The sequence below is a fragment of the Dendrobium catenatum genome, unplaced genomic scaffold (genome assembly GCF_001605985.2).
Source record: "Dendrobium catenatum unplaced genomic scaffold, ASM160598v2 fragScaff_scaffold_1056, whole genome shotgun sequence".
NCBI classification, from domain to species: Eukaryota; Viridiplantae; Streptophyta; class Magnoliopsida; order Asparagales; family Orchidaceae; genus Dendrobium; species Dendrobium catenatum.
The window spans coordinates 3,792,288-3,809,579 of NW_021319518.1; the positions used below are offsets into that span (position 1 = coordinate 3,792,288).

The 17,292-nt window shown below is 34.3% G+C and overlaps 1 protein-coding gene across 3 annotated transcripts; it reads right to left on the minus strand.

Moving 5' to 3' along the window:
• Positions 1-3,492: 3,492 nt before the first annotated feature.
• Positions 3,493-16,907, minus strand: LOC110108767 (membrane-anchored ubiquitin-fold protein 3-like). 3 transcript variants are annotated; one of them, XM_028698123.1, is made up of 4 exons: positions 16,515-16,907; positions 16,269-16,412; positions 6,886-7,056; positions 3,493-3,937 (listed from the first exon to the last, which is right to left on the minus strand). In XM_028698123.1, exons 2-4 carry the CDS (start codon positions 16,396-16,398, stop codon positions 3,882-3,884), a joined length of 357 nt encoding a protein of 118 aa, XP_028553956.1. In that variant the 5' UTR covers positions 16,399-16,412; positions 16,515-16,907; the 3' UTR covers positions 3,493-3,881. The 3 variants fall into 3 exon arrangements, with proteins under 3 accessions (XP_028553956.1, XP_020695198.1, XP_028553957.1); XM_020839539.2 differs by having other exon boundaries at positions 16,490-16,906; XM_028698124.1 differs by lacking the exon at positions 16,515-16,907 and adding an exon at positions 11,504-11,613 and having other exon boundaries at positions 16,269-16,402.
• Between the last annotated feature and the right edge of the window lie 385 nt (positions 16,908-17,292).

Consider the following 17,292-nt stretch of genomic DNA (forward strand, 5'->3'; position numbering starts at 1 on the left):
TTGAACTTCAAATTACTTACCTGCAATACATAAGGGTGATCAAAATAAAAAATGTGCAATAAACACTTTATTCATGCTTATAAAAATTGATAAATAATGTCATTTTGATCATGTTATTTAAAATATATGAGTGCATATATAGCTCCTCGAATAATGATTCAAATGAAAAAAAAAATACAAATAATTTCCTTAACATATACTATAACAAAAGGAAAAAATAAAATACAAATCAAATCAAACAATCCATCATAGTTACACATATACAAGAGAATATATTAATTCCTGTTGGTTGAAGCCCAAATAAAATCTTAATTAAACAATGGAGCTAAATTCTAATTAATATCCAACAAAGGACCTTTTAAGGACTCTTGGCTTCGTTTCTGAACAGAGAAGAAGAAGCCTTACTGGGATGGACCTTCTTCTTCATCCAGCCAAGCGCTCTGCCCTTCCTTTTAGGGCACTTCTTTTCTTTCTCTGCTCCTATCTCTTCTTCCATGGCCATCATCTTCTCCTTATATTGCTTCTTCATAGCGTAGCTGATTATGAACTCAGGACCCAAGGTCGCCATTTTCTTTGATACAGAAGAATAATTCTAGCTAAAATTCCCTCTAACTGTTTCTGTATATTTATAAGCTTCAAGTTCAGGAAATGGAGATCGGTGGCTATTTATAGCAGTTTTATGGTGGAAACTAAGGGAAGAAGAGGAATCCAAGTTGGGCAAAGGTAGGAATATTTTGATTTCTATTTAATTTAAATATAAGATTTTTTTTAATGCAGAATAAAAGTATTTTTATTGAGTCAAAATTCTTTTTTTTTTTTTTTTGCTTGAAGCTCACTGTTGTCGGAGGTCAGCAGTGACGCTTTTGGTTTGCGTGGTGGAAGAAGAAACTAAGAGCGCAGAGGTTTTGCTTGTCGGTGTGGTTGACGCGTGGTGGATTTGAGGTTAACGGTTGCTTTGTTAATTTTCAGTTGTCAACTATTTAGGATAGGAGAAATTTTAAAAAGGTTCAACGTATGAATTAAAATTAAAATTTAAAAAGGATAAAAAATTAATCTAACTTCACGTTTTTTGAGGAAAATGCAGAACATGCTTGTTTTTAGGGGTGTCAAAATTTACACTGATATGAATTCGATCCGAAAATTTGGAGTTTAGGTTGACCCGAATACCAATCAGGTCGAGTTCGGGTTAAGATTTTCGACCCGTTTCAAAAATCAAATTGGGTTCGGGTTGACCAGGAAACCCGAAAATGACCCTACTGCCCACTTAGCCTGCCAGAGTCACATCTAGGCGCCGCCCGCGTGGCATCGCCTATCGTGTGTCGCATTGCCTGCCTCGCGTTGCGTGATTGCGTAGTCGCGTCTTCCCCCCAATATGCTATGTCGCTGCTTACGCGTCGTTGCTGCATTTTCATAACATAGCTTGTTTTTTTTTATAAGAAAACGCATAGCCATTTCGCGTTTTCTTCCAAAAAATTCAAAACCAGATTGAGTTTCTGGTCTTTTTAAATTAAAAATTTTAACATTTCTTTTCCTAATTCATGTGTAATCGGTTATCTTCTTGAAAATTTCTCTTTATGATATTGATTTTGACATGTTTTTTTTTTTTTTCCTTAAGGTGTTTGTGGTGGCAAGTGATGTCAAGTTAAACTTAATTTGGGATAATTTTCATATGATTTTATTTTCTGATCGTAACAATAGTTTTTATTTGGTCAATGCTTTCAATAATTTTTTGCGCTATAAAATTACTTTCTTCAAGAGCTTTAAAAAAAGTTATTTTCTCCATAATAATTTTACAACCACCTTTATATAAAAAAAATTAACGAACATTTAGAAGAATAGATGTATGATGTTAAATAGGTTGATATGTGAAATACATAATTTTTATAATGATAGAGAGAGTTTTTTTGCATTAATATTATAAGTTAATTTTACACAAATATCCATAAGTTGAGAGTAAAATATAAAGGACATGTGATCTTCTCCATTTTTTAGGCCTTGAGTAATTTATGGCTTATCTTATAAATCTTTTTATTTTTTGTGTAAAGATTGAAGTGTATGTTAGCTTACAAAAATTTCTCTACCTATTTAATGAGTAAAGAAGAGGACTTGTTGTGATGACAAGTCTAGTGAGTGAGACCCAAAGTCTATGAAGGGCTTCAACATGGATGTAAGCTACTTAGAGCCAAATCAACTAAAGATCTTTTTACACAAAATCTTTGTAGTTTATATTTATTTTCCTTAAACATTTACTTATTGTTTATGCTTGATTGTCATCTTGATGAACACTTTAATTTTACATGTTCTTCTTTTGATTAGAATAATTAACAAGTGCTTAAATTCCAATCACTCTCAAATTGTAGACATTGATCACTTTATATGTGTAACTTTAGTGGTTGTAATTTAATTGTTATAGCTAGTGTAGATGATTTCATGCTTCTTATTATGGTCAATTTTTTTAAAAACTTACTTATTAAGATTTTGTTTGGAATGTCTTTCTTACTGTTTCTTAAAGCAGTTTTTTATTATAAAAAATTTTTATACTAAAAACTGCTTTAAAAAGAAGTAAAAAATTATCCCAAACGAAGCTTTAATCACTTAAACTACATCAAGAATTCAACCATATGATACCACTTGTGTGAATAAATGATTTGATTACAAGTATATATTTTTAAGTGTAATTATTTATATTGTGTAAATATTTATACCCACATTTATAATAATTTATTCATATTACATATCATCTCTTGTAATTGTACACTAATTTGCATAATTAGATTGTCATATTATTAACTTCTACTCATGCTTTAATTGTGATAGTTTAAATTAATTAATTTCAAAAGAAATTTAAAGTGTACTATTACACATTCAATTCAATTCAAGCCCCTCTTGATGATCCCTTCCTATCATGTTTATGCTCAATAAATTTTGAGAGTTTTAGCAAAATTCCAAGCAAAACCAAAAAAAAATTCACCCAAGAGTTCACAATTTGATCAATACTTTCTTAAAACTCAATAATCATCAAAATTCTATGAAAATTTTAGCTCTAAAATTTTTCTTAGGCATCATTTGAGACCGCTTTTTTATTGCTTTTATAAACAATATTTTTACAAAAATTTCTTGAACTAAAAATTTTTGTAATAGAAAATTGCTTTAAAAATCATTTAAAAAAAAAACGGTAGCAAACAAAGTCTTAAATTCCTACATTGCAACATAAGCATAACCTAAATAATCCTCTTCATTTTATATCTCAAATACACTTTTTTAATATTTATATAAAAAAAAGTAAAATCATAATTAAAATTGAATGATAAAATCAATGAGATTATTGAAATAAAAAATGTCATTTCATGGCTCCAAATGAAAAACTAACTTCAAAAGCCTTGATTTGACCATGTGTTTATTTCATAAGTATGAGATTACTCTAAAATGTATGAGCAGAGCAAAAATTGATAAGAAAAAAAAAAAAGTCTCAGGCTCCAAATTGCCTGCCCATAGCTTAAAAATACTTCTCATATAACAAACTAATGATTCAGAGCAACCCAGTAGGTTATTGAACCAAAGTTACAGAGAGAAAGATCTGCTTAAATCATTACGTCGCAACAGCGTCTCATTTTTACTTACAACTTACCAAGTATAAAGATGATTTAACCATTCCAAGTTCTTAACAGAAGCAATGCCAACAAGGATGTGAAAACAATAAGAACAGTATCATTCTTGTTCTTGCTTCTATATTCAAACGAGCAAACCGAACCTGCAGACTGTAATTCCTGATGAAAAATGTAATGGCAACTCAAACCTGCAGATTGCAGTTATTACCAGTTCGTTGTACAGAGGGAAGAGGAGTTGCAGAGGCTTGGTACGAGATGAGGATTCCAGTTTGGTCAAAGGATTGAGCATGAACATCTGTTTACCTTTGAGGCATTTGCTAGCTGCTTTTCTACAAGGAGAAAATGGGGTTGATAGATGAAGAGATGATACCAAAAAAAAATTATTGGAATTGAAATAGAAGTAGGTCCATCTATTCTATGACTGGAACAAAGGGGGATACACGTTACCCCACGATTTTTTGAATCATAAAAGAGATTCTAAGAAACGACTGATCTATTCACTCTATTAATAATTGAGCCAGATAACCCGGGATTTGCCTTTTCTATTGATTCCTATGGGTGGATCAAAAAAAAATTCTTGAATGAGGTATTAAACTCTAGAGATGAATCAAAAAAGAAATCTTTTTCTACCTCCTTTTTATGAGGATAATGAATCTTTTTCTCGAAGGATAAAAAAAAACAGTCTGGTTCTACTGCGGGAATGAGTTGGAAGATACTAAACTAAAAACAACGGCATTTGAGTTTAGACTTCTTGAAGATTTTTTATATATTACATATTAGAGGCAAAATACATGGGATTTCTAATACTAGAAGGTGATTATATGCAATTTAACATCATCACGATATGAGTTGTTATTCTCTCTTATTTATTTTCTTATGAATCAACTTCTATGCCTATTTTAAGACCTCAAATATTCCATCAATAACATAGAAAACATTTCTTCTCAACATGATATAAGAGCTGGAAAAACTCATCCACCCTCTTGATCCTACTAAACATTAATTCTATCTTATTTATTTGTGCTATCTATAAGGACCCTCCTCTTAGCAAACTACGAGATTTTGTATACATATCTTCCTCTGTATTTAAATCCCACTGTTATGCATGAGAGATAGGTAAATATCACCATGACATTTTCATCCTCTACCATTAGTCATTGTTCAAATATTTTTTAGTTCATCACCCCTATATCGAGTCCTAGCCAGTCCTTACTCAAACGGACACTTACTATCTTGAACCTCTATTGATGATTTTTTAGGTTATATGGGTTAGCTTGAACAAAAATCTAAGTTCCTTCATGTATTTTGAAACTTTTATCAAGAAATAAAAGTTAATTTGAGCTTTCATAGAAAATTTACATAATAATTATGCTTAAAATTCATACAATCGCAATTTCTCACCTTCTGCTCTATAAATAGTATTAATCACTAGATTCCTTGCTCTTATACCTCTCAATATGAGGATGTTGTTGAATGCAAAAATCACCACCTTCATTTTGACAAGATCTTGATGTTTTACTATGTTCATCATCAATTTTGAGGGGATTCTATCCTATCCTCATCTAATTAATTAAATTCCTTCACTTCTAAATCACATCTCCTTGTCTTCACTTCTCACAATTGGGAAATCCAATGCTAACACTAAGGCTTTGTTTGGGATGGCTTTTTTTCTGTTTCTTGAAGCAACTTTTTAGTTTTTAATTTTTGTACTAAAAAGTTGTTTCAAGAAGCGGAAAGAAAACCGTCACAAACTAAGGCTTAGTTTGGGATGGCTTTCTTACTGCATCTTAAAGCAGCTTTCTAGAACAAAATTTTTAATTTTTTATTAAAACGTTGTTTTAAGAAGCAATAAGAAAGCCGTCTCAAACGAAGCCTAAAGCATATAGATTATGGCATATTTGACATGCAAAATGATGCGAGTAAAAAAGCTTTTAGGGGTGTTTATATTCTCTATTATTTAGCCCATGATTCTATGTTTTACTTGGCCTGTGATTCTATAATGAGATAATCATATTGGCATCTATATGGTCAAACAAGCTTTTTTTCATAAAGGAACTAAAGATATTCAAATAGATTGTCATTTTATCAGAAATGTGCATCACAAAAAATACTACTATTTATATGTCAAATTTAAAATAAGTTCTAGGCCATCCACCTTTCTCACTTATGTAACAAGTAAAAGCTAATATAAAAAGAACAACTATAGTCTCCAAAAAAACGCATAGAAAATCTCTTCCCACATAAAATCTTGATGAAGTGATCAAATTAAAATTCTTCCCAACAAAAGTGGATGCATTTTCTTAAGCTTGATTGATCCACTCATGAAAGTGGGTTCCAATTTATTTTTATATAGATTTTTTTGGGAGTGAATCATCGATCTATATATACATAAAATAAAATAGAATCTTAATACTGAAATATGACTAAGAAATTTTACATCCTCATAATTGAGGGTATTTAATCTATCTTGTTTGTTTCCTTCATGTATCCTTTTATAGGCCCCACTTACTAATTCAATAACAAAGAAAATATTTCCTCTTAACAAAGATGAATTTTTTTAGGTGATTCAAACTCTTGACCTCTTTTTAAGAAGTCTTTTATTTTAGGCTCATTTGAACATAAATATAAAAAAATAAGTTTTATAAAAAATATTTTATTTTTACTCCTTAACTGAAAAAAGAAATCACCACTTTTGACATATTATGAGGATGTTTTTGGAGGTTAAAGTCAATATTATTTTTTTTAACTACATAAAATTAGATGATGGATCCAATGTATTCACAGTTTTCCAAAACATATTTTCTAATATCGGGCAACAAAATGAGCCCTTACAAATATGAAAATAAAAGATGCAATGAGAAAATTCATCGCTGAACGACTGCCTAGAATTAAATCCTATGGAAAAAAGATTGCGAAAAATAGACTTTGATAATTTGATATGTACAACAAATAATAGAAGATGTGCAAATAAAACACAAATAAGATAATGTCTGAGTGTTTTGAAGAAAAAATGGTGGACAAAACCTAGCATGAATGGATGATGTTGTCCAAAAGAAAAATGCACAAAATAGGCATACCACATAATGCTACACTCAACATTAACGAATTGATAAGAAAACCCCAAATAGTTGGGGTAAGCCATATATATGATGATGACCATAGGATTTGATATTGTGAATTTGTGATAAAAAAAAGCTCCACACAAAAAATAAACAAAAATAAAACAATGATTAGCTTTCAGATACTTAAAGATGATGATTCAAATAAGATAACATACCATTGTTTTTATCAAATACAGGAGGTCGCACAACCACATGCATTGTAATTACACTGCCAGGAAGCACCTCAACAGGTAACCTGGACTCTGCAAGGGTTCGATTATTCTCTAAAATCCTTCCAGCATTTATAAGCTTCAAATCATTTATTGTCTTTGGAGTAATTTGCTTGCCTGCCAATAATACAGTTATAAGATACAAAAGCATTAAATCAGTATTCCAATAACAAATGAACTGTGAATGTGACCTTATCAAGAAAGTAATATATAATGCAGATGATAGGAGATACTTGAGTTCGCAAGTAACCCTAAGGGAATAATTGAGTTCACAAGCAAACCTATCACTAATTGGATGAAATCAGCAAGAAAATAATCAAAATCTGGGTGAAAACAGTCCCAAAACAGTAGATTGTACTAAGGAAGCAAAACAAAAAACACACACATAAAGAAAGATACAGGTGATCCTCTATTCGAGAGGCTGATCGTTCTCTCCCAATCTCTAGACGCAAGGTCTAGAGCCCTAAAAACCTCACAAGACTCCAAGAGAAACTCCAATCTAAGCCTGTCTAGCCCTAACCCCTTCATGCCCTTTAAATAGCCCTCTCCACCTCCTTAAAAACTTCCTAATATAAGATAGTATTTAATTAATTCAAAATATATCAAATCTTTTCAAATTAATTAAATCCACTTTCCTAATATAAGATAGTATTTAATTAATTCAAAAGATTTAATTAATTAAATCTTCTTTCCAAATATAAGATATTATTTAATTAATTCAAAAGATATCAAATCTTTTTAATTAATTAAATCCAAACAAATTGGGCATGGGCCCCTCCCTTAGGCGGTGTAGGAAGGAGGCGGTTTGACCCGCCTCCTATATACAAGTGCCGTCCTATCAGCATATAGCACCAAAACAATCACTCATTTTAAAAACTGACTACATTCTTCATACAATGATACAAAAGCATTCTACCAAATATACCTAAATTTAAAAGAAAATTCTTTCTAAATAAAAAAGATACTAAATCAAGAGACCCCATGATGCCAAGCCATAAGCCACCTCATCATTATCATTATCTTTATACCAAGTATTTAAGTATGGCTACACAAATCCTCATTTTCAATTTATTCTTGCTAAATGTTGTCTAAAGTAAACATATTTTATGTTGTTGATAGAATAAGTAGGTGATTATGCTAGGAGATATGGGTATGAAAAATGCTCTTGTTTTTATATCACATTACAAGGTCTTTTATGTTTTTCTTTTTTTACATGTATACCCATTTATAGGCTCCAATTTATTTAGTAATATATACAAGTTTTTATCCTCTAGCATGATATCAGTCATCAGAGCAAATTTGACCCCAGTACCCACACCCTGACCCCTCTATCCACCTCCCATTGATCTATCTTAGTCCTAGCTCATAGATGGATCGACATTCAAAAGTCTCAATTTTACAATCGTTCCTTCTCCCTTCACTTGTGTACATTCCCTATGCCTTATGTCTTATTTCTTCGTATCTTCGCCAATTAGTATTGTACTAAACTCAATCCTTTGCCTGACAACAAATGGCTTGTCTTTGTCCTGATCTACGCACCATCAACCTATGCTCACAACTTAACCTTGAGTGCTTAAGTGCCTAACTTTCCTTGCTGACCTTCCACTACAATTGCACATTAGACCAAACCAGCATTACATATGGGCTAGTTATTGTCTGCTCATGTTTCCCTCACTCTCTACGCATACCTATTCTAGCTTGGCTTTTTCTGAATGTTGTTGTGCTCCTTGCTTAGAGCATACCTTTGATGCTGCAATATTGCTAATTGCTCTTCCAGTAGACCAACAACCTTCAACCTCCAAGAGAGCTCTCTCATTGTTCCTCATCGAGCCATGCCTCATACATGATTTAAGTCATCCTTAACTTCTCTTTATCTTCTCTAAAGTTTCATAATATCTCAGTCTTTTCTTCTCATTTGAAACCCTCTTTTTATATTAGTACAACAATCAAATTTAATTGTACCAACTATCATCTTTGGTTGAAAACATTTCATTTTCTTCTTGATTCCTATGACAAATTTATTCATCTGGATGTTTCTTATCTGACCCATGATAACATTATCAAAACCTCCAAATGGTAAGCCTCAGATTTTGTTCTCACCTAGATGTTAAAAGTATTGAATCATTCATTGTTTCCAATGTCATGTTTTAAAAAACAGCTAAAGCAATTGGTATTTTCTTTGCTCCGCTTACTCTCAAGACAGCAACATTTTAGGGTATACACTCTTTAACCTGTTTTATTTACAAAAAAATGATCTTCCAATACAAGAATACTACAATACCCTATGGGATGAGTGGAATGAGCATCTTTAATATTGACCCTTCATAATTGATCCAACCATTTGACAAAAATATAATGAGGAGTTTCTTGTAACCAAATTTTCTCAGGACTGCACCTTTCACTCTAATAGGAATAATCATGATTGATGATAGGCTTCAACGTCTTTAACATTCCAACATTGCAACTGCTCTTTCAAGTGTACAAGTCAATGAGCTTTCAACTCCCTCCCCATCAGTCTGAATAATCTACTCTTGCTACAGGACATTGTGGTGTACTTGGATGCAGAGAAAAATATTTTTCTATTTTTTCCCACTATGATTGAACTAATCATCCTTCTGATTATTACTATGTTAAATTTGATTATCCTTCCATAGCTTATCATGCCTCTAAATCTTTGGTTACCACCAATGACTCTCCAACTCACACCATTTCTTATGGATCTATTAATCTTTCTAAGGAGGGTTATGATCATCTTATTCAGCACCATAATCATCCTTATCCACCTCCAACAAAATTGCTTCCATTAGTTAATGATGGTTTCACTACCTCATATATACCATATATAAGAGATTATAATGCCTCCTCATATACAACATGTAATCTCCAGTTATTTTCTTCTCTTCACAAGTCCTCTCTATTGACGGACCTTATTGTAGAAGGATCGTACTATCATGTTTCTAACAACGGCTTTGTATCTTTGTTCACAAGCATATATCTTCCAAATACTATATATGTTCCTAAAGTTTCTATTAATTTATTATCCATTCAATGTCTAATCAAATATTGTTATGCAATATTTTATTACTTCCCTATAATTTTTAGGATCTTAGTACCAAGATGATGATTAGTGAAGATGTTGAAGCTAATGGAGTTGCGGCTTAACAATCAGGGTCTCCTTTATTCCCTCTTCCACCATCACTCCTTTCTAATGGTGCTATCATCTAAGTCATCTACCACCACATCATCTTCAATAATATATTGTTATTTGTTCTTTAAAATTTCAATGTAATGCTTGTGAATTTGATAAACATCATTCGGTGTCATTTTTATTTATGACATCTTATGGTACTGCCCTATTTGAAGTTTGACATATGGGGTCTAATCTTTTTTAAAACAACCTCTCTGAGAGATGGATGTGAGTTTATATGATGATATTAGTGTAATAGTGATATGAAGCAACCAATATAATACGTTGCTAAAGGAAATATTAAAGTATGTAAACTCAACAAAAGCCATCTATGATCTAAAACAAAGTCCCTGAGCCGGGTTTGATAAATTTTGCAAAGTTCTAGCTAAGGTTGGCCTCCAAAATAGTAGTGTAAATCACTCCATCTTTGTTCAACATGGTTTATTTGTCTCCATTATCCATTATCTTAAATTTCTGTGTTGATGACATTTTACTTAAAGGACATGATGAAAAAGGAGTGAGTTGAATAAGAAACTTCAACAACAACAACAAGCCTTTATCCCACTATGTGGGGTCGGCTACATGAATCAATTTCTCCATTTGTGTCCTGTTAATGGTAACAGGTCAAATTCTCATATAAATCTAATAAAGAAATGTCATTTCTAATATTTTCTGACCATGTCTTTTTAGGTCTACCTATACCTTTCTTAACATAAGCCAAATCGAATACATCTACTTTCCTAACCGGGTCTTCAGAAGGCCGTCGTTTTATGTGAACAAACCATCCAAGGTGACTCTCTCTAATCTAATCTTCCACTAGAGCTACTCCAACCTATTCACATATATGCTCATTTCATATCATGTCTTTAAGAGTAAAGGCACTCATTCAACTGAGCATCCTCATCTCTACAACACTTACTTAATATTATGTTTTTTTTTTAATGGTCAACATTCTGCAAACTTCCAAGAAAAAAATTGTAATAAAAGAAGTGGGTCAAACAATTTTTCTGTAACATTTACAAATTATTTTGAACCTCCACCTTGTAACAATGAATAAAAGAAAAGGATAATTTCACCACATACCTTTCCATTTTTAGAACAGGAAATAATCTACATAGACTAGGCATGGCGATTAAAAGAAATAGATTCAGTCAGCAATCATTTTGAGCAATAAATATTTTAGAATATTTAATTAAAAAAAAACATTTACCAACCCTGCATGTAACCATTTCCACCAAATACCTTCAGTTATTCGATTAGTATAAACAATAAATAATAACTAAGAGTTCTAGTTAGCTTTACCTTGCAACAGTAACACTTAAGCAGCCAGAAATTATAAAGGACGCATGTAAAAAAGAAAACGTACAACTAACATACCCATGAACTTAAGAGTTACATAATGTTTCTGCAGTTCAAGAGAAGCCTCTAAACTCAATCCGATCCTTAATTGCCAAAGAAATACAGATTCTTTCCAATATGTAGCTTCCCTGTTATAATGTCCCAGTGTTAATGCGTACTTCTATCAAAGAATCAATCTCCATGCCTATTTCTAATGTCAAATTAAAACTTGGACTTCTTTCATTGACACATTCATTCCCAATCTTTCCATTGTTGAAACAAGCTGACCTTCTACAGGTCTATATGCCAGTTTACCTATGGAGCTCCTACTTATGTAAGCATTTAGAAAATCCAATAAGCAACAGAGAAGCAAAAGAAAACGAGGAAAGCAATTTAAACGTTTCAACCAAGTAGATTAGTGTTTAACAAACAATTAAAATTCCTTAACAGCCTCCTACACCAAGCGCTCCTCCCGCCTTCCATGGGCAATGATGAAAAATGTTGACTTCAATGGACAGGAGGAAAGAACAAAGTTCAATGGGTAAAGGCCTTCTCTGATATGAGAATCAACTATAGACGTTTCTGCGGTTGCCAATGTTTAACTTCAGGAGCTTTCTTCAGCTTTTTCCAGTACCTTGCTATTCAACCACTTGAAAACAATCACTTAAAGCAATTACTTATTACCTAATAAGAGTTTCTCGGTGTTAGTGAAAATGAAAGGAAAGAGAACCATATCAATAACGAAGGATTCGGAACAAGTTTTCAGGAGCAATTCAATGGGTTAGCCAGCATGGCTTTCAGATGCACACAAACTATTACTTTGAATTTAGAATGATTCTTTTCATGAAATGAAATCCAAGCAAAGCTTAAAGTGAAAAAAGGATCAACAATGAAAACTGTCAGAAGATAAGAAAAGTTTAAAGCAAATATTCCTTGAATTTAGAATGATTCTAATCATGATTGTTGCATCCTGGAATTTTTGCGGTAATAAAGAAATATAAAGTTTAATGTCTTAGTTTTGTACGAAGATCTAGCACAAAATCACATAAAAGAGAGGGTGTAGCGTTCATAAAAGATACCATAGTTTTTCTTGGAGACACCTAAAAAGAGGGAAAAACCACGGGGCCTAGCCCAGTTTGAATGAATCCACTAGTGCTTGCAGTCAATTACAAATGAGGCCCTTCCTTGGGGGAAGGCCGGAAGGTTTTGGTTTGATATGACAAATATACATCATATAGAGTGCATTACATGGTGGGAAATGGAAGAATCGGCATTGACATGTTCGTTTAGTTAGCAAGACCATAGTCGGTGGCCGACGGAGGTCGGAAAAATTGTAGTCGGGTCACGATGGTCGGAATGACCGCAGTCGGCAGGCGACGGAGGTCGAAAAGACCGTTGTCAGGAGATGGAGGTCCGAAGGACCATAATCGCATTCGATAAAGGACAGAAAGATCGTTATGTGGCGACTGAGTTTGGAAGGACCGTAGTCTAGCAACATATTCAGAAGGATTGTAGTCGACAGGCGACGGAGGTCAGAAAGATTATTGTCTAACGACGGAGGTCGAAAGGACTGTAGTCGATGGGCGATGGAGGTTAGAATGACCGTTATCTGGTGACATAGGTTAAAAGGACCGTTGTCTGGTGACGGAGGTCGGAAGGATCGTAGTCTAGCGACAGAGGTCGGATGGACCGTAGTCAACGGGCGACGGAGGTCAAAAAGACCATTGTCTGACTACGGAGGTCAAAAGGACCGTATTTGACGGGTGATGGAGGTCGGAATGACCGTAGTCTAACGATGGAGGTCGGAAGGACCGTAGTCAACAGACGATGGAGGTCGGAAGGACCTTAGTCGATGGGCGACGGTGGTCAAAAAGACCGTAGTCAAGTAACGGTGGTTGGAAGGACCATTGTCAGGTGATGGAGACTGGAAGGACCCTAATCGATATTCGATAAAGGTTAAAAAGACCATTATTTGATGACAGAGGTTAGAAGGACCGTAGTCTAGAGACAAATGTCTAAAGGAACTTAATCGACGAGCGACAGAGATTAGAAAAATCTTTGTCTGGCGACAGAGGTTGGAAGGACCGTAGTCAACAGGCAATGAAGGTCGGAAAGAACATAGTCTAGGAACGGAGATCGAAAGGACCGTTGTCTGGCGACGGAGGTCGGAAGGACAGTAGTTGATGGGCAACGGTGGTCAGAAAGACCGTAGTCGGGCAAAGGTGGTTGGAAGGACCGTAGTCGGCGCCTCGACGGGCGACAGAGGTCAGAAAAATCATTTGTCAGGCGATGTAGGTTGGAAGGACCATAATCGACATTCGATAAAGTTCAGAAAGACCACTATCTGGCGATCGAGGTCGTAATGACCGTAGTCTAGTGACATATGTCAAACTGACTATAGTCGACGGGCGATGACGAAGGTCAGAAAGATCGTTCTCTAGTGATAGAGGTCGGAAGGACCGTAGTCGGTGGGCGACAAAGGTCAAAAAGACCATAGTTTGACGACAAAGGTTGGAAGACCATAGTCAGTGGGCAACGGTGGTCATAAAGGTCATAGTCAAGTGATGGCGGTCGAAAGGACCGTAGTTAGCGAGCGACGAGGGTCAGAAAGACCATTGTCAGGCGATGGAGGTCAGAAGGAGCATAATCGGAATTCGATAAAGGTAAAAAAGATTGTTATCTGGCAACGAAGGTCAGAATGACCGTAATCTAGTGACAAAGGTCGGAAGGACCATAGTCGATGGGCGACGGAGATCATAAAGACCGTTGTCTAGCGACATAAGTTAGAAAGATCGCAGTTAGGCTATGGAGGTCAGAAGGACAATAGTCGGCGGGCAATAGAGGTCAGAAAGACTATTGTCTAGTGACGGAGGTCGGAAGGACTGTAGTCGATGGTCGGGTGGAAGTTCGGCGTCAGTAGGTGGCCGGCCAGAAATTCAACTTTATTAGGTGGCTGGACAGAAGTTCGACAATAATCTAGTGAGGGTAGGTGGTCTGATGGTGGTTGAGGAGTGTGGTGGCCAGAGAACTCTATTTTCTCTCTCTTCCTCCTATGGTCCTTCCTTGCTTCCTCCTCTGGTCCTCCCTTGGTCTTCCCCTTTAATAATGAACGAGGGGTCTATTTATAAATTTTTAGGAGTGGCATGGCTAGTAAATAGGAGAGATATCGAGGGTATATTGGGAGTGGTTTGAATGAACAACCGATATTGATCCCCTTGATTGTAGATTGTTTATTTAGTATTTGAGTGCCTTAATGATGTCATAATTCAACGATCTTGGGCTCGTTGGATTCGTCTCGTCGAGCCATTCTATTCGACTATAAGTATGTCACGTTTGAAAATCGTTTGGTCATCCAATTTATAGTTTGAACCTTCCAAATTTGCTTCGGGTCTTCGATTTAGTCCCATTTGGGCTCGGGTTGAGTCGAATTTGGTGTCGTTGGGTTAGTTTTTTGGAGACATTCAGTTTGACTATAAGTTTGCTGAAATCGGAGTTCGGATGATCCCAAATTTAATTTTGAAACCTTTCAACTCAATTTTGCCTCGACATTTGTGTCTTTTAAAGATAAGTGTTTGATGATATATCAATGATAAATCAAAAACAAGTGTCAAAACTACGTTAGCACTAAAAACAAGTAATAGAATTTCCAAATCTAACTCAAATATGGTTCCCCAAGAATAATGATAATATTTCATCAAAGGACAATAATTAATATAGTTAACATAGCGAAGTAAAATCATTAGTGGATCAAGAAGGAATATAGAAGGAAAATCACAGGAATCGGAATAAGAATGAAAATATAAGATAAGAATTACACTCCACACCCTCAAACCCCAAGCCCTTTTTTTTATTTTTTATTTTGAGACGTACAGTTATGCTTGTAGGAATTTAGATGTCCCAAATAAACAACGAAATCAGATTAGTTTAGATTGATTACATAAAGGGTGAAAAGCATGGTACTTACTGAAGCAACTTCCACAAATTCATGAATTAGAAACAGCTGAAATAAAAGATGGACAGGAGAGAGCAAATCACAAACAACATTACAAATAGTCTTCACAACAAAAACAATAGACAGGACAACTTTGGATAGGAAATAAACAGGAGATAGTAATGCTTTGAATGAACTGACGCACTCTCAAGGTTCAATAAAAAAAAATAACACCACATACATTAGATAAAGGATGAAACTAAATTAAGAGGGAAGTCCTGAAAAATTCCCTTTAATGCTAAGAACAATAGATTTCTTTCTAGCCTGGGGCTGTTTGGTATCCTATTTTCGATGGGATTTAAGTAAAAGCTTAAATCCAATCAAATAAAAACTTGGAGACTTTTAATCCTGCTGCTTTGATAAATTTGGTTTCAGTTCCATTATTGACTAAATCCAAGAGTTGTTAAATTCCATCATTCAAATGATTTAATAGATTGAATGATTAATCATCTTACAAACCTTAAATCCTGAAATAGATAGCCAAATAGTTTTTAGGTTTCAATCCGGATTTAAAAGATTTAGTAAATCTTCTATCAAACAGCCCCCAGTAATCCATGACGATTGATTTCTCCGAAAGCAAGACAATTCATCCAAATCAAAACTTCAACACAAGCTAAATGAGCCAAAATCACAGTTCAAATTTTACAAAACAAGATCGAAACATCATATAATGATAGAATTGCAGTAAGAGCAGAAATCAGACTTATCAAACGAAGCCACCACAACTAAACAAGCAAGCAAAATAACGAACAAATAAATAAAAAAAGGAGTAAATGAAGATATCACAAAATGACAGCAAATCCAGGGACTTACCAGCGGGCCATCGAGCCAATATGTTTTCCTTGAGAGATCCCACTGCAGTAGAAGGATCGTACTTATTGGGTCCAATATCAGTACCATCAAAAAGCCTAAACTTCAGCTCAATCAAATCATCCGCAGCCATTTTCCGAATAAACCCTGAGAAGAACAAAACCCCTCCCTTATAATCTCATGAGATAAACTAACCAGAGAGTAAACGCTGAGGAACCAGATACATCAAGCATCCAAAAGCAAACACACTCAACGCCAGGACGAAATCCGACGACTCCGGAAATTCAAATCGAATCTTCCCCAAGGAATCCCTTTCCGCTCAAAAGAAATCGTTTCCCTGGGAAATAGCAAGAATCTGTACAGAACTGGTCGAATTCTTGTTTCAAAACAAATCTGAAAGGATGAGAGCAGCAAAAACAATATTTTTCCTCTTGAATCCGTAAGAAGAACGGATCTCGATGGATTCTAGCAGATAAAAAAGAAGAACCAATGAGAATCCCACAGACTTCGTGGAATCCGACGAGAGAGAGAGAGCAAGGGAATTAACCAAAAGATGCCGCCTTTTCCCTATTTCCCTGCTTGCTCTCCGCTCTCGGACAGTCTTTTATCATTGCTTTATTTGACTGGATCTGCACCTGAAAGAGTTCCAAGTTCGAACCAAATTAGGTGCATGAAAAAAAAAAACTTTTTTTTAAAGAAAGTTGTCAATTTTGAAAACAAAAACAAAAACAAATAAGAAATTATACAACTTGCAATCAGTCTTTAATGATAATTAGTAGTGGAAAAAGATGCATAAATTCATTAAACAAAAAAGTGAGGTATTTAATTATAATAAAAATAATGATTAACTGAAAATGACATATTAATTAACAGAATAATCGTGGGGTGATTCTTATAAATAAAATCAGTATTAGGAATCATTAATATTAAAAAATAATAATTTGTTAGAATTTTAAATTTCACAGCAAACAACATACAGCCAAAGTCTCTTTGTCGAAAATTTAATGTTGATTTGGATTCCTCCAAG